The sequence below is a fragment of the Mycteria americana genome, chromosome 5 (genome assembly GCF_035582795.1).
Source record: "Mycteria americana isolate JAX WOST 10 ecotype Jacksonville Zoo and Gardens chromosome 5, USCA_MyAme_1.0, whole genome shotgun sequence".
NCBI lineage: Eukaryota > Metazoa > Chordata > Aves > Ciconiiformes > Ciconiidae > Mycteria > Mycteria americana.
The window spans coordinates 154,160-176,246 of NC_134369.1; the positions used below are offsets into that span (position 1 = coordinate 154,160).

At 50.4% G+C, this 22,087-nt stretch overlaps 2 protein-coding genes across 6 annotated transcripts; one reads left to right on the forward strand and one right to left on the reverse strand.

The window, feature by feature from the left end:
- Positions 1–648: 648 nt before the first annotated feature.
- Positions 649–6,250, reverse strand: BET1L (Bet1 golgi vesicular membrane trafficking protein like). Of its 2 annotated transcripts, none has more exons than XM_075501704.1 (4): positions 6,120–6,250; positions 5,422–5,513; positions 4,569–4,625; positions 649–2,879 (listed from the first exon to the last, which is right to left on the reverse strand). In XM_075501704.1, exons 1-4 carry the CDS (start codon positions 6,136–6,138, stop codon positions 2,712–2,714), a joined length of 336 nt encoding a protein of 111 aa, XP_075357819.1. In that variant the 5' UTR covers positions 6,139–6,250; the 3' UTR covers positions 649–2,711. The 2 variants fall into 2 exon arrangements, with proteins under 2 accessions (XP_075357819.1, XP_075357820.1); XM_075501705.1 differs by lacking the exon at positions 6,120–6,250 and adding an exon at positions 5,759–5,888.
- RIC8A (RIC8 guanine nucleotide exchange factor A) lies at positions 5,978–20,999 on the forward strand. Of its 4 annotated transcripts, none has more exons than XM_075501698.1 (11): positions 6,301–6,425; positions 7,984–8,162; positions 11,259–11,306; positions 13,500–14,114; positions 14,752–14,846; positions 15,709–15,859; positions 16,536–16,631; positions 16,912–17,056; positions 17,526–17,670; positions 18,719–18,838; positions 19,722–20,999. In XM_075501698.1, the coding sequence occupies exons 2-11, from the start codon at positions 8,079–8,081 to the stop codon at positions 19,840–19,842; spliced, it is 1,620 nt and encodes a 539-aa protein (XP_075357813.1). In that variant the 5' UTR covers positions 6,301–6,425; positions 7,984–8,078; the 3' UTR covers positions 19,843–20,999. The 4 variants fall into 4 exon arrangements, with proteins under 4 accessions (XP_075357810.1, XP_075357811.1, XP_075357813.1 ...); XM_075501697.1 differs by lacking the exon at positions 6,301–6,425 and adding an exon at positions 6,553–6,691; XM_075501695.1 differs by lacking the exon at positions 7,984–8,162 and having other exon boundaries at positions 5,978–6,691.
- The last annotated feature ends 1,088 nt before the right edge of the window (positions 21,000–22,087 follow it).

Below are 22,087 nucleotides of genomic sequence, written 5' to 3' on the forward strand. Positions count from 1 at the left end.
CAGGAGGAGAGCGCACTGTGCCCACAGGGTCCCACGAATGCCGCCTACAAGCGTGCGGCTGCGCTGGGGTGGGAATCGGAGGGGGGCACAACTCGCCTGAGGTTCAAGAACCTTTCATTGCAAATTTTCAGTTTAAAATTCCCGAGGTTAATTAAATACCTATTTTTTTAAATCCTTTTTTTGAGTTCTAGGGGAATTCAAAGGGTCAGAGACAAAGCATTAAGAATAGGAAAAGGTTTCCTTTGCAAAGAAAGGCTAAAGGCAAGTCAAACCTGGACTAGCAGTTGGACTATTTAGTACCTAGACCAACATAGAAAGGTCCTGAAGACAGTTCCCCCCTGCAGCTCAACTTCTGAAGTGTCGCTTGTTCAGAGAGAATACTGGAGATACAAGTCACCTTCTGAAATGGCACAGGCAGACGTTGCAGAGCACCGAATGGCCTGCTCCTACCGAGCTAGGGCAGCTCTGCTCAAATCTCCCCATTTCAGTTCGTCAAAGATGTGCTGTTTCTCAGGATAACGTTGAAATCGGGCTTCAGGCAGCAGGTTCTCTACAGTTCAAGTAGAACAACTGAGTGATTTGATCTTGGTATTTAGCCTCGCTAACACGTAAGCACGAGGAAAAAAACACTTGAGCAAAAAATTCTAAAAACAGAGCTTTATTTACAACAGTAAAAGCAAACCAAACCCACCACCATTATGAAGACCAGGCTGTTCCAGTGGCCTTTCATCAGAAGTCATCTGCTTCGGAAAAATCAAAACAAAGTCCATCAATTCACCTGTCATTCTTCCAAACAGAAAGAGTTCGGAGCTGCCACATCTTACCAGAGAAGCAGGAAGAAGAACCAGAGAAAGTCATTGCTGCCTCCTTTCTACTTGCCTTTCCTGCACATTTTTTCCCAAATGTGGAAAAAAAAGACACCTAATCCAGTTAGGGTAGTATTTTGTTAGCAGTTCGGTACAGCTGGAACAAAAGACAACACAGTCCATTTACAGATCTGGACCCGGGTGAGTCCAAGGACAAAGGAATTCCTAATGGGTACAAGGGGAAGGCCAAGGAAACATCCAGCCATTGCTGAACATAGCTTGCTGGAGAGGAGAAAGACTGCAAAACCAGAGGAGGAATGCTTTAGCCCTGCAGAGGTGGTTGTTACAGGAAGATAAGAGAACCAAATAAGCAAAGACTTTCAAAAAGGAAAACCAGAACACTTGAGCACTTGATACAGAAAGTGACAAGATGAAACACAGTAGCTCTGCTCAGCTGCTTTGGAAAGGGAAAGGTTTCCACAACAGGCAGTGGAGGTTTGTCTGAAGAGAGAAAGAGCGTTTTATTTTAAATTATTTTTTCTTTCTCCCGACAGGCACAGTATTTTTAAAGTTACAGATCTCTTACTTCAATCGTGGGCAGACTTAAATAATTCAGCTATGGAAGAATACAGCTGGGGTCACGATGCGAGTGAGCAGCCCAGCGAAAGGCAAGGAGGGCGAAGGGAAGATGGCGTTCCCAGCTGCTGCGCTCCCAGAGCCGCGTGCACCACCTCGGGAGAGGAAATCTGGCATGCACTGCATGTTCCTCGGGAACGACGGCTTTGCAAACAGAAGTGGTAGGGATGTGCCTTGCCACGCATCTCCCGCAAGCATTGCAGGCAGGGATCCCCAAAGCACTATGAAAGGCAAAGCAAGAGTTTCTTAGGTTACCTTCTACATGAATAAATAAATCAAGCCTCTGATCAAATCCTTTCTTGACCTCCCAACAGCACCGTTTAGGAGTTTCACTTGACCTCAACCTCTGCTTTTATTTGCACATCTTCCCAAGGTGCTCTAATACCAGGGTACTATAATAACTGAAATTAACTGGACCTTCGCTGTCAGATTTTCTTTACGCTGATTTAATAGTCTAAGGGAGTGCATTTGCAAGTGTGTGGGAATGCCCTGGAAGATACTATACGTGTGTAAATCGAGGTGGCTTATGGACTTTGGCTCTCCTTTCTTGCAGGGTTCATCCCCAGCTTTACCCAGAAGGATGATAAAGACGACCAAGCTAGCATTTAAATAAAGTCTTGCTCCTCTGCAACTCTTCACTGCAACAATGAGAGAGTATCAGGGTCCAGATCTACTGCTAATTTCATGTCAAAGCAGTACAGATTTCATTTCAACCCAGGGACACCAAGGATATTAACAGGTCTCCAAGTCATGGGGAAACTGAGACCAGATATCAGCTGAGTGGCCGCACTGGAATGTAAGTCACACATTCGTACTCCCAAATCTCATAAATCAGCATCCTAAACTCTACAGCTTCCAAAGCTCGGCTGGTTTATTAAACTTTTGAGTATTGACAAGTCTCTGGATTTGTCAGCCACATCTCCTCACAAGCCTAGTACCGAATATCAGTAAGGGAGGTAACACAAAAGTGGCCCTTAAAAACAGGCCACAAGACATGGACAACAAGGCAAGAGATAAAGGTGTAAGCGTTTAACAACATCAAAATCGTGTTACACATGAAAATCCGTTTAGAATAAAACATACTCATTTTATAAAGAGATGTCTGAGACCAGCCAGAACAATGACAAGAAGCTGGTGGAAAGAAAACTTATTTGGAAGGTCTGTCTGGAACATCTCAAAGACTCCACCACAGGGCAGACCGAGAAAGGCGTTGAACAAGTCTGTCAATCGTTGTGGGTTTTGTTCTGTAAAATCTGCAGAACAACAAGCTCAAGTCCCTGCTTTGGACACAAGATAGTAGAGGATGAAGAAAACAACAATCAGTCCTGCTGAAACAGAACAGAGCAACTTGCGATTATCTCTCCCGGACCGCGTCATGGTGGAGAAGCGCTTCACACTGCCGGTTAGCAGGCCAGTCACACTCATAAAATCTGAATCCTGAATGAGAAAAAAAATTAAGATGGAGGCATTATAAATAGATGAAGATATCCCTGAAGAATCTCCCACTTCCTGGCTAAAAAACCTTTGCACAGGCAGCTGCACAGTAGCTGCCCGTCTCTCCGTGCCCATCGCATCCCTCTCAGAAGGTCCTTCCCCTCCTGTGCTCAGGCTCCAGGAGCAGCACCATTCCCACCATGCTCAAAACAGGGAAACAAAAAAGACAGGGGAAGGTCTGTTCCAAACGTAAACCAAACTGCCTCCCCTTTTTTTAAAACAGGGTCAAACTACGTGCTGCTGGACTGTCCAATTGTATCCATGCAGCTTATTCTGCCTGGAACAGCTTGTTAACAGCAACTCTACAAGTGAACGCTTCATCCATAGGAAATGTCCCTACATGAAGCTAGTGCCATTAATGTACACCGGGGCAGGCTCGCAAGCACAGAAAAAGGTGCAATTTCTTGCCGTTAGTTCTGTTTTTTCTACAGCATGGGACGGCGTGCATGTGCAACTCTGCCAGAGGGTGGCAAACAATTCTCAAATTAATGCAGTTCAGGCATTTTCATTTTGAATTCTTGTCTGTTTTCCCTTATCCACAAACTACTCAGAGCTTCTGCTCATGTTGCTCCTGAAATACTTCAAAACCTTCTCTAACAGAAGCACAATTTCATGCTGACTGAGGGCTTCTCCTTTAAGGTCTTTTGCCATTACACCTTCTATTCTGATTCTCCATTCTCCTAATTTTTGGGCTGAGCAAATATCCATTTCAGGCACTCCAACATTGTCAGCATACACTGTTATTAAGCTTCCAAGCTGAGCTTACACCTTTGACTCAGCTGGTTTCAACACTACAATTATCTTTTCTCTCGCTTCCATGCACCAGCTCTCCAACATCCAGCACATGCAGAAAAGGCTCTCCAAGCACCAGTGTTATGGTGCTAATCTCCTTCTCCAGTCTCTGGGCTGGATTCCCTTCCTCTCACAATTCAGTTAACGAATCACCTGTCTCCAAAAAAGCCTCAGCAGGTAACCCCCGTCCTACAGGAATGTGCTATTCGGGCCTTTCCCCAGTGCCCTGTGATTTTCCATCAGCAACCAAAGCTCAAGAGGCAGATTACTCTGGAAAGTGATTTTGGTTTTATTGGGTGTTGTGTGTCAGAAAGATGACAGAACAGGGCACCGAACAACCTGAGTGGACCCAGAGCATCAGCTTGGCTGCCTCCAAAGATGCCCGTGAACTACAAAGTCCTGACAGGTAGCCTGTGTTTCAGGTGTTACAGTAAGTAACCCTGAGATTTATACAGCAATATGAAAAATCACAGGAGCAGCTGAGGAACAGGCCCATCTCCCAGCATTAGCCACAGGAGGCAGCTCTCTAATCCCAGTAAGGAGGTAATCTCCCCTGCATTTCTGAAGTGTGCTGTCCTACATCAGTCTTTCCAGATGCTAGATATCAACCGTGTCGCCCTTTTGGACAAAGTCATACTAGCAGCTGCTAAGTATCTGATATTTATATATCAAGAAGTCCACTGGAAACGGGTTTAGTTACATTCCCTGGTTTGCCAAACCGACCACTGGGATCTAACTTTGTCTGCTAAGTTTGAACTGCTGTTATACTTCCACAGTTAAGGTAACTGCTGAGAGCCAGCACAAAAAAGTCATGCTTTTTACATTTCATTGGTTCCTTACCATGCCATCCAGGTAACGGTTTTGTTCGTCAGCATCTTTGTCGATATCCAGAGCCAGCTACGCAGGAGAAGGGAGGAAATGGTTATTAATGAACTTTTAATGCAGAGAGAACCTCTAACACATCTAGTGCTGGTAAAATTTGAAATGCACATTAGAAAAGCAAGCCACTGCTTCCCTGTCTCCTACATAGACAGGCAGAGGCTTGTTCGGTAGAGGAACAAAACAAGATTCTCATTTTGGTTTCAGGTTGTTGAGCTTTTTCAGCTCTAAAGTGCTGAAAATAAAGCTTGACTGTCTGAAACTGTCATATATAGGACAGGAGCATTTAAACGCTGGGACACAACAGCAGGAATTCAGAGTCTTCCCTTCTACAAGGCGAGCCACTGACTTCTATTAAGCTCTAAATCAATGTATTTGACGTTAGGAGGAGCAAACTAGCTTTAAGAACACTGCTTACATAGAGACGTGTATTTTTCAAAACTAATTTACCTGCCTTTTCATTGTGACTTTTTTCCTGAGGAGGTGCGCTTATAGTAATACCCCTCTGTGCAGCTTTTTTGTTTCTCTCTGTGCCTGAAACTCCTTCCCTGAGTGCCGTGAAAACCACATCATTCCCATTAGATGATGTCGCTAAACCTCAAAAGGAAAGTGGAAATTCATAAAGCCATCCCTGGCATTTCACAAGTGAAGGTTAACCATTATATCACCAACAACTAAGAGTCATTAAGACATGGGAAGCTCTCTGTATTGACCACAGGTTTGCATCTCCCACAAGACCCTGCACGAACAACCTAGATAACCGATGTCCCGTCCTTCCTTCGCCGCGGCACCTGATGTGAACTCGGCAACTCACCGACTTCAGCCTGGTGACCTTGTTGGCTAGGCTGTCTGCCATACGCTTGTTCTCTACATCCAGCATATCCTCCACGGCACCTGGACTCTGACCTGGGGGGAAAAAACAGGAGAATGAGTTTTATCTGGCCTGATACAAGTCCTGCTGTATTTGCTCACCCAACGTGGCAGGCGAGGCAGAGCGAGCTTGTTGCCCTACCGGTCTCCGGCTTGCCACGAAGGCTGTAACAGCTGCCTCCTCGCACCTACGGCCTCGGGGGGTTTGCGCCATGAAACGCCCCCAAACTCTTTTTGACAGAAGCACACTAAACTTTCCCCAAACGGACCGGGTTACAGACCCCGACGCGCGCCCCGGGCCGCCACCGCCACCCAGCAGCAGCTCGAAGCGGCTCAGGGAATTCGTGGCCCCGCGACGCCTCCAGCGCTGCCCGGTACGCGGTTTGGGTGAAACCGAGCAAATCCGGGGCACTTCGCCCCCCCAGTCATTTCGGGGCTCTCTGGCTTTGCCCCCCCGGAGGCGCTGGGCAGACGGGCCGGGCCGGGCCGCGCCGCAGGCCTGAGGCGGCTCCCAAATGGCGGCGGGAGCGCCCCTCCCCCTCACGCCCCTCAAGCGGCGGCGAGGGCGCTCGCCCCGCCGCCCCCCAGATGGCAACGGCGGGGAACCCCCCCGCCCGGCCCCGCCGCCCCCCGGCCCCTCACCTCGGCCCCACTCCGCCATGGCGGCCACCGGCCCCGCCTCGCCGGGCGGAGCCGCGCCGGCCCCCGCCTCCACAAAATGTCCGCCGCCCTCCTCCCCGCTCCCCCCGCGGCGGGGCTCCTCGGTCCCTCGCGGGGGGCGCGGCCGCCGCTCTCCCGGGTGGCACCGGGACCCCTCGGGCCTGCCGGGCCCGGCCCCGCTGCCCCCCGGGCCAGCCCCGGGCGCAAGGCGGCGGCCTCCGCGGAGCACCGTCGGGGGAGGGCCGGGGCCAGGAAATGAGGCAGGAAGCCGGGGCGGCGGAGAGGAAGGTAACGGCGCTTCCCTCCCCGCCCCAGCTCGCTGGCTGCCCCTCTCCCTCGCCGGCGGCCGGGCCCGGCTGCCTGCCCTCCCCGGGCCGGGCCTCACCCGCAGGGCTGAGGCTCCCGCCCGCCTGCTGGGGCCGGCGGGGCTGGAAGCGCGGCGGCCGGAGGCCCCGGGTGCCCCCGCCCAGGCGGGCCGGGGTCGGGCCCGGGCCCAGCCCCAGACCCGCGGCCCCGGCCCGCTTCGGCCGTCTCCGAGGGACTACGTGCCGCAGGTACCGCCAGCACTTTGCCCGGCTTTTTTTGGCCGAAAAAGGGCTTGACGGGGTTTTGAGAGGTGAAAAAAAATGGTAGGGGAAGGAGGCAAGAGCGTGAGGAGGGAGGTGGGGGGCAATACGGCAAATGTTGCCACCTGCTCTTGCCATTCCCCCGCAAAAACGGAGAGCGGTCTGTCCGGTACCCCAGCCCCTCAGCGCCGGGGGTGCCGTGCCGCCTGCCCCGGCTGAGCGCATCCTCCCCTTCTCGCAGTTTTCTGGCTTCCAAGATGCGGGACTTGCCCCTGGTCCCGAAAAACCCCTCTTTGGCCGTGTTGGGGCAGAAGGGGATAACCTGGTGCTCCCGAGCGATTCCCAAAACCCCGGAGGCTCTCGGCACAGGGTCCCAGGGTCGGCGTGGTTTCTTGTAACTAGGTGTGACCGGTGCTTGGTCATATTGCAGAACACGGTACATGGGTACACAGAGTCTAAACAGATGTACGAGCTCACATGCATATTCAAATTTGCTAGGTTTTCCACCATTAGGAGTTACTTTCTGACACTGTGGACTTGCATGGCTCTCTGAGCTGTTAAACTTGTGCCTGGGTCTGAAATAATCTCATCATCTGCATCTTTATGCGCATCTGCTCATTTACATTATTATCATGAGGCACATTATCTTCTGTAATGGTATAAAGATTTGAGCCGTGGAGGCCAGCCATCCCCCGTACGTACATTTTTACTGCATGTGCAGTGTATCTGCCGTAATCTGATGCACAGCCTGTCTCAGGCACTGACCGCACGGAGCAGCGACTGCAACAAAATCCCAATGATCTCGTTCTTTTCACCACCTTAAAAGGTAGTTCCGCCTTAAGCCAGGAGGATGCTTTCCTATCTGTCTGGCTTTCTTCTCCATCCCTTTTTACTCCACAGGAATGTTTCTGGATATTTTTTTTTTTCCTCCTGTGCAGTAGCAGAAATCAGGCCAGCCAGGGGAGGAGGAGGCAGAGAGCTATTTCAGGGAGCTGCTGTTATCTGCTCTATGTTAATCCCCTGGCTGGGTGGGGGGAAGGTTTTCCCTCAGTGCTTTACTGGGAGGGCATATATTAAGTGTTGAAAAGCAAAGAGAGGAAGAAGAGGATTAGAGGGAGGAAGCTGGCTGCTGGTTTTACTCGGGTCATCCATCTGCTCTGCTTTTATGGATGCAACAGCGTGAGCGATCTCACTTGGGCTTTTTTTTGTGTTTTGGTTTTTTCCCTCCTTCCTTTCCCCACCCCTTTCTCTCTCTCTCTCTCAGAGATCTGTGTATCGAGGTCCTTTTGCATCGCTGTTATCCAGGAGCCCTGGAAGCCCCCTCGCTCCCCTTCCTCCCGTTTTCACCTCCTGCTGTAGCTGAGCTGTTGAGATAATGGAGCTCAGGACTGTGGTAGCCACCGTGGAAAGCGGGGAGCAAGACACAGTTCTCAAGGTGCTTCAGGTCTACAACCGGGAGGTGAGTGAGCATCAAACCTCTGCCTCACGTCAGCTGCTGCTGTTTACAAGCCTGGAAGCAGGTTGGCCATGTTGTGGGATTTCTGTGCCATCCGGCTGTCCCCAGTCTGTCTCCTCTGAGCGCATCTGTCTGTGCATTACTGCCATAAAAATGTTACAGACTGCTTCGTCTTTTACTTGCAGATGGTTTATTGCTTGATGTTTTGCTAGGAAGCAGCTAAGCAGCCTCTCTTTATCTTGGTTCCTTTGTATACTGGAAGTAAAGCATGTAGAAGGGATTTTTTTTTTTTTAATTATTATCCAGATCCCAAGTAAAACCTGGCAGGGACATAAACACCAGTGTGAAGACCGAGTAGGAGGAGCTTTTATTTTAAGGAGAGGTTTAGAGGTAATAAAACTGAGGCCTGGGGAGGAGCTGCAGGTGAAATGGTTGTCGTGATTTGCAAGTAAAAGATCATTACAGGTGGACAGGGATGGGCTGCTGGAATTTGATACAGGTGCCTGATCTGAAAGCTGACAATAAGAAGTAAATAATGAATATAGAATATAAAAAAAAGAATGGTTGGGAAGCAGAGATGGAAGTGTTTCTAGCCTTAAAGTGGCAAAAGATTATCTCGGGGGGTAAATCCCTTTTGAAATAGACTCTGGTTGTCAGGGAAATTTCCTTCAGAGGGTTTCCACCAGGGTAGGGCTGGCCCTGCAGATCTCCGTGACTCATTCTGCACCATTCTTGAGTAGGTGGGAAGCCAGTGGGGAAAACCTGTGAATATTTTGCATGAGTGTGCAAGAGGGAGAGTGTGCAACTATTTCCAGCAGTCAGTTTTGAAACGGGGAAGATATTAGCTAGAAGGAGCGCATCCCTGTTAAAGACAGTCTGTAGGATTAATGTCACCTGCAGCAGGTGTAATACTGGAGAAATTGGGAGTGCAGAGTTTGTGTAACCAGCTTGAGGCATCAAACCACAATATTTTCTGTCAAATTCCTCCAGCTGGAACCTTTGTTGGTGTATCAAGCATAGGGAACCTGTGAGAATGTCAGTGGTTTTGCTAGCCCGTCTAGAAGAAATGGAGCAATCAAAGAGGATTATGAAACTGCAGATAAACTAAGCAACTTCCTTGCATCATTTTTACTGTAAAAATTGATGGTACTGTATCCTTTTTCTGGGGATATATTTTAACTCACTGTTGCATACGCAGTCAGTTTTTGATTGTCAGGAATAAACTACAGCTAAAGCAAAGCCACGGGTATGGCAAAAATGTACACGAATGAGATCACAGGAGCCTGCAAAGAGGATGCGATGGGAAAAGAACAAGTGGCATGGTTGTCTGCAGAGCCCGTTGGTTCCAGGACTGAACCGCCAGTTCCTCATAATGTGGTGCAACAGCCTGTGCACGGATCAGCTCGCAGTGCTAAAGCACGAGAGGGCAGCCCCTGGCGCAGCACCACAGCAGTACAGCTGTCCTGCCTCCGCGCCTGAGGCTTCTCAAGCAGCGTGCCGGCATCGCTTTGTCCATCACAGCTTGCTCTAGGCTAGAAAGACCAAAGCCAGCCCTGGGATCTTGGTGACTGTGACTCAGTTAATCTGCAAACTGTATCTTCTACTTTTAAGCAGACAGGAGTTGGCAGCACGTAAAAAAGGCGGTGAATGGCAAGGGAGACTGCATTTGCAGAGTGAGCGAGTCGGGGAACACCTGCGATCTCCAAAGCTCAGCACAGGCTTCGCTGGGCAGGAAATCAGGTAGTTAGACAGCTGGACAACTTAGGAGGTGATAAATACAGTGGGAGGTGAGCTCAGCTGTTCAGACCTATAGATGGGATATCCATGAATTGCACTCACTCCAGAGAAGAAGTCCAGAGTATAAGAATGATTGATTGTGGTAAGACTAATTACACTTACAGAGCTACCCAATAATGGTAAGCAGTGTAACTCAGTAAAAAGTGACAGTGAGCGCTAAGAAAACGATGGGAGAATTATGATACAATTATATCTGCATATCTCTATCTATAGATCTAGCTGTATCTATACATACATAATTAGTGTTTTATAAATTTTACACATTTTCCTCCTCAAAGCTTGGACCAAATGCTCTCTTGGTGTAAATGAGGATTGCATCATTCACTGGGAAGTGCTCCTTTTCACCAGGGCGCCTGTGATCTCCTGTGCTGTCCAGGTCATTGGAAGCAGATGTAGCCAGAAAGGAGACTGTCCATCGAAGAACAGCCAGAATAGTGAGAAACAGAAATGTTACCCACGGACAAAGAGCAGGACTGTTTATTAAGGAAAGGGACGTGATGGAGCTGTAGAGATCGGGTCTCGTGTTTAAAGAACGTGACCTGAATAACCGCAAGGATCTGTTTGCAAGTAGCAGGAGACAGTACTTTCTTTCAGTCAGGAAAAGGAACAATAAACATCAAGGGGAGAAATGTGTAGGCCCAGCTTGGTGGCGTTACTGAGCAGAGGAATTACTGGGTATTACAGGATATTTGGACTGTGATGGATGCCCATTTTACTGCTGCAGTATTTAAAAATAAGTCCGTCCCTCAGATGGGCACAGCTTTGGCCTGTGGCAGTCAGCCTCCACTGTAGAGCCAGCGGGAAGAGGGCAATGGGTAATACTAATCACAAATGTTTTTCAAGGATGAAAGAGAAACAGGGCCCTCCAGAACAGTGAGGATCTCGCTCCAGGAAAGCACTTCAGACCTGGTGGCATGGTCCATCTCTGCTTTTCAAACCGGATTCATTCTCCCTACTTGTGAAGCACATAGTTGGAGTTGCCTAAGTAGGAACAGTGTTGGAAAGAAAAGGCAGGACTGAAATGAAAACCTTAGTGGCAGGAAAGTTTTACTTTTGTCTTGTTCCTCAGCTTGTGACAAACCCCACAAATATCGTAGACCTCTCGAAGCGCTGTGGCGCTCCTTGCCATGCTGATTCCCTGCCTCTGTGCCGGTGGGGACTGTTCTTGAGAAGATGTGCTTGCTTTTGCAGTGTGTTTTTAGACCTGCTGCTTTCCAGCTGAATGGCCCTTCCCTGCCTGGGGGAACAGTTTTGTGGATTTTTAGCCTATTAATTTTGATTGTTTCTGTTTTTCCCCCGCAGAAATCTCAGTGCTTCACCTTTGACGATGAGGAGCGGGAAGAGAGGAAGGTAGGCATGCTCTTTGGTTTCTCCTTTATTTGGATGAGTAAATCTGCTGCTCTGTGCTCGTGTCCAGCAGGGCTTGGTGTTGGCAGCTCCTACAGGGAAAGAAATTAGTGTTTTTTCATTAACTTGGTTAGGGAATGGTGTGCTCAGAGCATCTGCCTCCAGTTTTTCCATCAGTAGTTGGTGTTTTAGGATAAAGGTCAGCTTTCTTCCAGCTTTAGCAAGCCCTTTGGGTTCCATGATGCATATAGTCTCGGCCACGGGTGTATAAAAAGTGTGATCCTTTGTGTTTGTGGCATGAGTCTGCTAGGCAAAGATGATAGCAACATGCAAGCCTCTAGAGGGTAAGTGTGTTTGCTGTGAGCCAGCTGCAGGATTTCACCAAGGCTGCTCATTAACAGGTACTTTAAGCTGGCGTAATCTGGCGCTCAGTGGAAAGAAACACTCCTGCCTGTTCATTTCTGCTCTTGCAGTTCTTTCATGCCAGGGCATGGCATGGCTCGCATGGCTGCACATGGTTGGTGGGCTGATCTGCGTAAAGAATAACACTTTTTTTTCCTGGATTGTTTTCCAGCTGGATTAGTTTTGTGGTCCAGTTCATTGGTTGATTGTGCTAATGTCTCTGTTAGCACACCAAGCGTGGACCAGGCAGCCAGGGTGGACAATGGGACCTCTTTTGTCCGTGCTATTGCCAGCTAATGCTAGCGTGAAGTTTTTCCAGGTACAGCCTGATGCGTAGGACCAGATCTCACAAGATCCGAGCTCTTTGCCTTGCACTGACTTGCTGTTTGAGCTGGGACAGTCACACAGGCCATGAATTCAGGCACAGCCTCGGGGTGCTCCACTTTTAGGGGTGTATGTCATGAAATATGAATTGAGCATCACCATCTAGTTCCTGGTGCTCAGTTCTTTGGAAGGTTTAGCCCTGGGCACACTCTGTGAGATGTCGTTAACCTGAGTCAGTCAGAGGCTTTGGTTACTTATGACTGTACCTTTAACTCCTGTGTCTGTCTCCTCGTATGGAAGGAGAAGAGGAATGGCTGTACATTCTTGCTTCTCAAGGGTGTGATTGTGGGGCATACTTCATGAGCTAAAGCTTGTTCAGTTCTGGCAGCCTCACATTAAGAACTAAAATTCATTTTTTCTTCATTCCTTCCCTCAGCCCTTTTATTATTATGAAGTATAACTGATTAGGCTGCGTTAAGCCAATTACACTGAGTGATAGCAAACCTTGCAATCTTGGATTCCTTCGCTCTTGTAATATGCGTGGAAAGACACGTGCTCTGATATGGTGTTATGCTAGAGAGATCTAGTGAGATCTTACCAAGGTGTGAATGTCTGTGCAGTGGATTACTAGTGTAATGTGAAGTGTTGCTACGCATGCTTCAAACCAAGCTGCGCTTGGTTCTGTGAAGCATTGCCTTTGCTCTTGTACTCTTCCGTTGCTTGCTGTCGCGTGTGATGCTGTTATCCACAAGGGTTAGATTTTAGTTGTTGCAAATTGGTGTTAGTGGAGCTCTGCCAGTCTGTACCTACTGAGGATCTGGGCTAGTAGGTCTCCAGACAGCACTGAGGCTTAGGGAGGTACTACTTCTTTGAATCTCCTGAGGTCTTTTCACCTCCTTTCCTAGGGCATCACGTGCTCTTCTCACCTCGCTTAGGTCCTTTTTTTCCCTCCCTTGGCAGTTTTCTGACACATCTCTCAACCTTTTTGGTCTGTTTCTGGAGCACCCAAAGCAGATGTCTCCCTAATCTTAAGGCTCTGGGCAGGAATAGAGAACTTCTGTTGAATTGGTTGCTATTGGTTGTTGCTCCTCAGTGAAGCCATAAGGGACTTTTTGGACCTGCCCTCTCTTAGCTTAATACAGCTGTCAAGTAAACCGTGTTAACCTGAACCATCCTAACCGTGGGTGAAGCTAAAATATGCAATTGTAGCAGTTGCCTTGTTGATATTCTCCCCTTACATCTCATACCCTCTCCCAGCCGTTCTTTGGTTCTTGCTGGCTGTCCTTGCTTGAACTGGGTCAGAATCAGATACCAGAGCCAAACGCTTCCCCAGTGCACACCTGAACCAGAGCTGTTAGCAGGCCTGTCTCTAGACGATGCTCACGTTTTCCAGGGCAGAGCATTACAGGGTGGTGGGACAGCACTTTGAAGTGTCAGTGCACGAGGCATTGCTTGTTTCCAACTACACAGAAAATGGCCCAGCTGCTGATCACGTTCCTGGAAAGAGAGCTGCAGCCGTCCTGCCAGGTCACGTGTTTGGAAAGCATCCGCATCCTGTCCCGGGACAAATACTGCCTTGACCCTTTCACCACCAAGGAAGGCCTGAAGACCCTCTCCAGGCATGCTGGCATCGATTACTCAGAGGAGATCATCCGGGAGGTCCCAGACCTGGATGTAATCCTGGAATCCCTCAAATGTCTCTGCAACATTGTCTTCAGCAGCCCTAGGGCACAGGAGCTGTCAGCTGAAGCCCGGCTGGTGGTGGGCCTGGCCAAGCGCATCAAACTGTACAACGAGAGGAGCCTGCCTCATGAGGTCAAGTTCTTTGACCTGCGTCTCCTGTTCCTGCTGACGGCGCTGAGAGTGGACATCCGGCAGCAGCTAGCCCAAGAGCTCAGGGGCATTAGCCTGATGACAGATACCCTGGAGCTGACCCTTGGTGTAAAGTGGATGGACCCCTACGAAGTTGCCACCGCGGAGGGGCTTCTCCCACCTTTGCCTCGGCAGGAGACAGAGCGAGCCATGGAGATCCTGAAAGTGCTCTTCAATATCACCTTTGATTCCAGCAAGAGGGAGGTGGACGAGGTAAGCTCCTTGGGTGTTCCTCCCCGCTGCGTTTGCATGTCTCCAGGCTGTGGTTTGATGACTGGTCTTCTCCTCTGCTTGCATTTCCTCATATTACGTACTGGCCCTCGTGCAGCCCCCGGGTACGCGTAAGGGTAGCAAGAGACTCGTGTGTCCGGACCTTCCTCCCTAGAGCACTGCCTCTACCCAATGCATTATTAACCCTTAAGACTTCTAGAGCATTAAAATTTAAAAGTTGGGTATTTTTCCTTCTTAATGACATGATTTGTTTGCAAGTGGGAGAGCGGAGCCCCCAGATAACTCACTTCTGAGTGTGGTCTGGTACTTTCACCTTCTGGATGAGGTCAAAGGAAGGTGTGATGGAGAGCATCTCTGGCTAACCCATGGGCCTGTTCTGGGGCCTCTTCCAGCCCCTGACTCAGTGTCGTGGAGTGAGGGGAAAGGTATCGGGCAGCAGGAAGACAGTGTGTTGATCTCAAAAGGAGAATTGGGAGACTACTTCCACTTAAACACCCTGCTGCCAGTTATCAGGCTGCTGGAGGGAGGGATGGGGCTGTGGGCTGCAGGGGCAGCAGGCTCTGGCATGCAAAGGTTCCCGTTTCCTGATTGAGGTTTTTGTTTTCTGTTTTGGGGCCAGGAAGATGCTGCTTTGTACCGGCACTTGGGTGCCCTCCTGCGCCACTGCCTCATGATCTCTGCTGATGGAGAGGACCGGACAGAGGAGTTCCACAGGTCTTTGTTAGATGACTAGGTCATGATCTTTACTAGAAACAGGTTTCCCCAAGGCAGATCCTGCCTGACCTTGGCATTAACATCCTCTGCTGCTTTGGTGATTGCTAAGGTCACTGCTGACAAGCAGGCATCTTCGGTTTGGCCTGCAGGTTCCTCACGCTGCTAGAACTCGGAAATAGCCCTGCCCTTCCCACAGTCAAATTATGCGCACTAACGCCGCAGCCTCCAGGTCTGCAGGAGGAAATGCTTTCTCCAGGCCTGCCTGACCCCATATTCAATATCCTGCGTCAGGCCTCCTCAGCAGTGCCACCCACTTCAGTGGGCAACTTGCCAGAGCAGATGTTTGGTACTTTAATTAAAGAGTCCATGGGCTGGCCTTAATTAACTGTCTGTCTCTTGAGCCAGGCTGAGAAATTGCCTGGGTCACACTGCTGAGCGTTATTGGTCCAGGGGTGTCAGCTTTGAGCAGGTGACACCATCCTGTACCCAAGAAAACCATAGTCAGAGGAATCCTAAGCAATGCATTGCATTGACCACCAAGGTGAGAATGAGTGATGCAGCAGGAGACCCTAGGGACAGACCTTTGACCGCCCAGATTGGTCCTACTTGGCCGCTGTGTTTCTCAGTTGTCACTGAGAAAGTCTCTTTGGACTCCCAGCAAATAGTTCAACTACCCCAAAAGCAGTTTAATTGATTCCCTTTTGGTGGTGTGAGGAGCTTGGGATGCAGCCCAAAGCCAGCTTGGATCTCGGGGTCCTCACACTCCTGGAAGTTAGTAATGAACCTTCATTTCTGGATAGCTGAAGAACTTCTGTGAACAAAGATCCATGACTATGTGTTCTCTTCCCTTTCATATGTTCAGTCATACGGTTAACCTTTTGGGCAACCTGCCCCTGAAATGTCTGGATGTCCTCCTGACCCCGAAAGTCCGGCCAGGCTCACTTGAGTACATGGGTGTCAACATGGATGCGGTCAGCATCCTGCTGGATTTCCTGGAGCGACGCCTTGACAGGGTAAGTCGAGAGGCTGCTGTGTGAGTTTGCCACTGCTCGTTTTCACAAGTTCACTGCAGGGCACCTTTCCTTCGGCCTGTATTCATCCTTGAAAAGCCCAGTGCCAACACCACAGGAGCACCAGCAGGGCATGGTTAGTTGGGAGATATCCCTTATAGGAGGGCCAGTTTTTAGCAAAGGCAAAACTGTTATGGTTGGTAGGGCTAAGCCACCATCTGTCGACTGGGAAGGTGACTGTGTCTTTGCCTTATGGACTGCAGGTAGTGAGGTTGGGTGAACAGTAGATGACTGGCTGGGCGACTGACGTATCGGTGCTCTGTTTCACTTGGTAGTGATCCAGTGGGCAGCTTCTGGAAGCCTGAATTTGCATTGGTTTCAAGCTGGCTGTGGTTGTCAGTCTCTGGAGTTATTGCAAAGGGCTTCCGAATTTTACTGTAGTGCTTCTCTACTCTGGATGCCCTGCACAAATATTTCTAGCACTGCCGTGCCACAGAGCAGGGCTTGGAAAGCCATGCAGCTTGGAGTGATGAAGCACTGAAATTCCTGTAGCAGCGGCTGGAAAGCTTTGGTGTCCGTCTGTTTCCCTGATGGTCTGTACTCATGTTCTCCACCACAAGCCAGGCAAGTTGAGCTCAGTGTGACTAACGTGTTGTTCGTTTTGTGGACGCTTCTGCAGGGACACAAGCTGAAGGAGAGTTTGACCCCTGTGCTGAACCTGCTGACCGAGAGTGCCCGAGTCCACCGCCAGACGAGGAAGTTCCTGAAGGCAAAGGTATGCTGTAATTCAGCCACAATGAATGATGCTGCACTGAGGAGAGAGGAGAATAGCAAACCGCCTGATTATTGCCATCCTCCAGACTTCTTCTGTCTCTCTACTAGGTTCTGATATATGAGTGGTTGAGGCCCTTGGTACCCACAGTGTTTTTTCCACATCTCCCACGCTCTGTGGATTTATTAGTTTTAGCTGACTTGTAAAACGCATGTACATTTTCCCATCTGACCTGCTGTTGCTGTTCCTGCTCCACTGGTGGCCTCTCACTGTGGCCTTGCAGGTGCTGCCACCGCTCCGGGACGTGAGGAATCGGCCGGAGGTGGGGAACTCGCTACGGAACAAGCTGGTGCGCTTGATGACCCACATCGACACCGACGTGAAGCACTGTGCAGCCGAGTTCCTCTTTGTGCTCTGCAAGGAGAGCGGTGAGTTGCAGGGGCTTGTCGTGGGCTTTGGTGACAGGGAGTCCTGGAGCCTGGCCTCTGGGCAAGCCAGAGAGCGTGGGATGGGCGACCCTTTGCAGCCAACAGGAGCTTCTGTCTTCCCTTGGGCCAGATGCACTGAGTAGGGAAAAGTGGAGAGTATCCAAGTGCTCTGTGGGAAGGAGTTGCTGTCTCATGCCAGTGGTGAGTGAAAAGCTCTGCCGGAGGACACCCCAGCACCCTGCAGACAGCCTGGGCTGCATTCAGACCCCCGCCCTGCGGGTGCTGTCCCTGCCATTCCTGGTGCCCAGCGTGGGAGCCTTGCCCCCTGTCACAGAGTTCAAAGAAGCATTGGTGTTTCTGGGTCTCTATGGCCTTGCACCGATCTCGGTGTTGGGGCACACAGGAGCAGACGGGGCTGGAGAGGCAGGAGGGGAAGCACAGGGTGGTCTCTCTCCCCTTCTCCTGGCAGTGTCACGGTTTGTGAAGTACACGGGCTACGGGAACGCAGCTGGGCTCCTGGCAGCACGAGGCCTCATGGCTGGTGGTCGGGAAGAGGGAGAGTACTCAGAAGATGAAGACACGGACACTGAGGAGTACAAAGAAGCAAAGCCCAAGTAAAGAACTCTGCTCCCCCTCTATAGCACCTCTCTTCCTACACTTTCTTCCCACTCCTGCTCTGTCCCTTTCTTCATCTGCCTCCCTGCCATCTCCCTTGTCCTGCTCTTTAACGTGCACGTTTCCTTCCGCATTACTTAGCGGTTTCACCCTTAGCTTTGATGTCCTGTTCCACCCTCTCTGCCTGTTCCTTGGATGAAGTGCCTCCGTGGCTGAGCTGTTCGTGGTGTGGGTGGTCACTGGTGCATATACTGGGTCCCTGCAGCTGGGCACAGGCTCTAGAGCAAAGTGGGTTCCTTCAGCCAGAGCCCCTTCTGCACCAGACCTGTTCATGGTGTGCACGTGGCAGTACATAGCGCTCTAATCCTCGTATCTTGCACCTTTTTTTGGCATCCACACATCTTGGTACAGTGGCAGGCTTTTACTGTGTGCTGCGATAAGGGATAAGGATGGCCTCTTATCCTTCTTGCAGCAGGTTTGGAAGTGCCAATTACTCCTCTCCATCTCCAGAGCCCTGTGCTGCTGGAGTGAGCTGCTTTTTTCTCCCTGCCCCCCTTTGCCTGCTAGGGTGTGGTGGTAACTCAAGGATGAGGGGTGTGCAGGGAAAGCTCTAGGACTCCGCTCAGCTGTGGGTCCCGTGCTTTCTAGCATCCTGTTCAATGTGGTCTACAGGTTGGGTTTGTTTTTTCTTTTTTCTGTGTTAGCTTTTTGCGTCCTGACTTAAGGAGAGGGATGAAGTGTCGTCTGCTCTTGTGCACCTGGTTTAAAATTGGACTGTGGAATTGGCAGGATGGGGATGTTGCTCACACTAGAGAAATGATGGGGATTTGTAGGGAGGGACTGTGCGTAGGACATACAGGAAGAGGTCAGAAGCACCACGTTGCACTGCGGTAGCACTTGGGGCTAATGAGACGAGCAGCAATGGCAACCGGCCTTGCCGTTGTGTTCCTGTGCTCAGCAGAGGCAAAGAAGGTTTTTAAACTGCCCTTTTGTCATGCCTCTACTTTACCTCCCTCCTTTGCCCTGGCCTCACTATTCTTCTTGCAGCATTAACCCTGTGACGGGACGCGTCGAGGAGAAACTACCCAACCCCATGGAAGGGATGACTGAAGAGCAGAAGGAATATGAAGCCATGAAGTTAGTCAACATGTTTGACAAATTGTCCAGGTACTAGAAAATTGTGTATGTTCATGACTGCACTGGCACCTGCGTGTCTGATTTATGTTTATCACAGACCTTTCTTTGAATGTATTCCCAAGGCCACTGCTAACTGAAGGGATGTAAGAGAGAGTGGGGGAGATACGTGGGGAAATACTTCCTTAAGCTGGGCTCTGTTACGTGCAGGGGAAGGTGTGCAGGGAGGTGTGCGAGCCCCGCACACCTCTTTGGCATGATGGCATACTGTGAAATTCCTCTGCGTGCCTGCACTGCGTTTCCAAGCACCTGCTGCCTCACCGGCTTTGGCCAGGTGCTCAGTAAGAGCAGCAGCCGCTGTCCTGGCAAGGCTGCTCAGTAGGAAGCAGCATTTTGGGGACAGATGGCAGCCAGTGCCACCAAGTCCCTTTCCCTGCAGGAGTGCTTTCTTCAGTCATCTTTCATCCATCATTAATAGGTGCCACAGAGAAAAGAACCCGGAGTCTGCCAGCTGAGTTCAGACCACCCCCAAGGGCGGGAGGGAAAAGGGCAGCACATCTACGGCGTGTATTTCCATTGTGTGTTAGAGGGAGAGGAACACTGATGCTAGCGCTAGTTTTCCTCTGGCATTTCTGTAGCACAGAGAACAGGACCCTGAAACAGCCTATTCCAGGGAACCTGAGAATGGCAACACTTGTGGATTGTGCTTCCCACCACCGCCTCAGCATGCTGGAGGTTTTATGGCTAGAGCTGTCCCCCGCTTCTAAAAAGGGGTTCTTGAAGGTGGCCTGGGGTTGTTCTGGGCTGCCTTGGGGCAGTTTCCACAAGCCCCACGTTTCTGCTGTAGTACTCGTCTGTTCCTGCAGCGTCTGCTGCAAATTTGTGTTGCCTTCCCCCCTCTCCTCCCTGGTTGCAGAGAGCAAGTCATCCAGCCCATGGGCATCACGCCGAGCGGCAACCTGGCCCCCATGGAGAACGCCATCCGTGATATGGCTGACGAGAGGTCGTCGTCCGACTCGGACCTGGGGCTGGACTGATCCAGACCTCTCGCCCCAGCCTCTGAGAGCTGGGGAGCCTCCATCCGCTCTCCCTCCGGAACTGGTGCTGCACCCAGAGGCTAGTACTGGGCCAGGACTCTCCCTGTGGGATCTGGATCCAGCCTGGACCCCTCAGTCCACAACAAGGAACACCTCCTGCCTCCTTCCCAGCTCCATAACCACCGCTCCTTCCAGAGGGTCTTCATGGCCTGGCTCCACCTCGGTCTCTCCTGTTGGCAGCCTTGAGGATTTCAGACTCCAAATTGCTTCCAGGATGTTCCACTAGGATTTAAAAAAAAAAAAGTGATGTTTGGGAAGAAGGGTAGGGGGGAAGATCGTTCTGTCACGCCATCAGGGTTCAGTAATCTGCGGAGCATCTTGTATATGAGCCGACACTTGCGTGGCCGCTCATCGGCCTGCACATTGCTGTGCGTGGCTACATGTGGCCGTGTCTGTGTGGGGAGCCGCTCCCCAGGAACGCAGGTGGGACTGCAGGAGAGGGGTGTGAGCGGTTGTTCACGGCAGGTCTTGGGGAGCGGTGTCTGCGGGGTGTCTGGGTGTAGCGCATCCATTTCATCAGCAGGTAGCTGTACGTATGTGCGTGCGCTACGTATGGCTGTGAGCGTGGCGGTGTCTGTGCAGAAACAGGAGCGTGTGGGCTTACAAGCGTGTACGTGAATGCCGAGGGGAGCAGCGGTGTGTGCACTGCGGGGAGGAGAGCAAAGCCTTTGTGTGAAGCTTCCAGCATTCCCATCAGCCACAGGAGAGAAACACGCAGGTGACTGCCAGGAACACTCTGATGTTCAGTCTCTGGCACTGTGCAATGCTCCTGTTACCACGGAGTTTAGTTTTTGGCGTTAGCCTTTTCCCCATCTCACGCTTTCCAAATGAAAGGCCACAATCTGTGCTTTGTCTGCTGCTTCCTCATCTGCCTTGGCTTCCCCACAGGTCCACTGCTGTTTGCACCCAGGGGCTGGTGTTGGTCCTGTCCTTTGCTGTGGCTTAGATTTGTCTTTTTTTTCTGTTTTTTTTTTCTTTTTAAAGAAAATTGTTTTAAGGAAAATCTGCCAGTTTGTCTCATGTACCAGAGTTCCAAAACTTATTAGCACAAGTAGGAATGCAAAAGTGATGCTAGAATAAAGAAAACCTGACAAACAGGCGCATGTCAGTGATTCATCGAACGTGATGGCTCTGAGCAAGTGAGGAAGTATCTTTGTTTCTGACTGGCACATGGTTCTGCTCCCGTCACCCTGAACTTTACAGTTTTATTTGGGAAGTAAAATTGTAGCATTAAAGTGCGGCTAAGCCAGAACCTTTCCCTGCACCATGACCACCAACTATAACAGAATGGTGCAGCCCAAAGTTGAAGTAAGCGCTGAAGCTTGAGGATTGCAAAGCAATCTTAGCTCGATCCCTCGGGCCTCGCAACACGCAGTTGTTTACAGGACTGTTCATCTCCTTTACAAGTGCTCCGTAATGGTTGAAACTTGTGTACGCCAGCTCTGTTTTCCGTCTGTGCCATAGGGATTTGCTGCTCAGCCTTTGCAGGACGCGAGCCAGCCTCGATGACTGTCTGGCTGTGTGGGTCTGCTGAGGTTTCTGACTCCCTGCAAGGCAGCGGGGCTGCGGCTCTGGTGGGGAGGCAGGACAGCCTGGCCAGGCTCCGCAGCGGGGCACCAGATCCGACATCCAGGAAATCTGGGTCCGCGGAGGCTGCAGATGCGCAGCGGGGACGAGCAGGGGGTTTGCAAGTGTTCCTGCCTGTGTATTTTTAGGAGTTGGTGCTTGTCCTCTGAAGATGGTCTCTATGATGTGAAAAGCTGAAGGTGTGCTTCATTTAGTTTAGTTCTTCAGTGACTGAGAATTTGTTTTAGTAGTTGTGATTAAAGTTCCAGGCTCTCCCAGGGGTACACAACGTTTATGTAAAACTGACCCACTAAGGTTCACGGATAGGCTTCTGTCATGAGAGTAGCTTCAGTGTATCACAGTTGGAGTTGTTAGGCCAACTGCATCTCTCGCCTTTTTTTTTTTTTTAAGTAACTACCAAAAAAACCCCACCGCAGACCTTCTGTGTGAAAATGCAGACCTCTGATCTCTTTCCAGCTGTTAAAGCTCTCCAAAGCTTTCCATGCAAAAGAAAAAGTGGGGGGTGTATTTTTAATGCAGTGCTTCTGATATTGTTGTATTCTAATTTTCTATGGTGCTTAAAGCCCTGACTTGCAACCGACAGGCCCTGCTTTGAAAA

Bases quoted from the DNA above. Each gene is read 5' to 3' on its own strand.
- RIC8A (XM_075501695.1), top strand. From the start codon at position 5,993: ATGGCGGCGGGAGCGCCCCTCCCCCTCACGCCCCTCAAGCGGCGGCGA. The intron at 11,307-13,499 runs GTAGGCATGCTC...CCAACTACACAG, and splicing joins AGGAGCGGGAAGAGAGGAAG to AAAATGGCCCAGCTGCTGAT. The intron at 17,671-18,718 runs GTAAAGAACTCT...TTCTTCTTGCAG, and splicing joins TACAAAGAAGCAAAGCCCAA to CATTAACCCTGTGACGGGAC.
- BET1L (XM_075501704.1), bottom strand. The intron at 4,626-5,421 runs GTGAGTTGCCGA...TCTCCTGCGTAG, and splicing joins AGGTCACCAGGCTGAAGTCG to CTGGCTCTGGATATCGACAA. The intron at 2,880-4,568 runs GTAAGGAACCAA...TTTCTCATTCAG, and splicing joins ACCGTTACCTGGATGGCATG to GATTCAGATTTTATGAGTGT.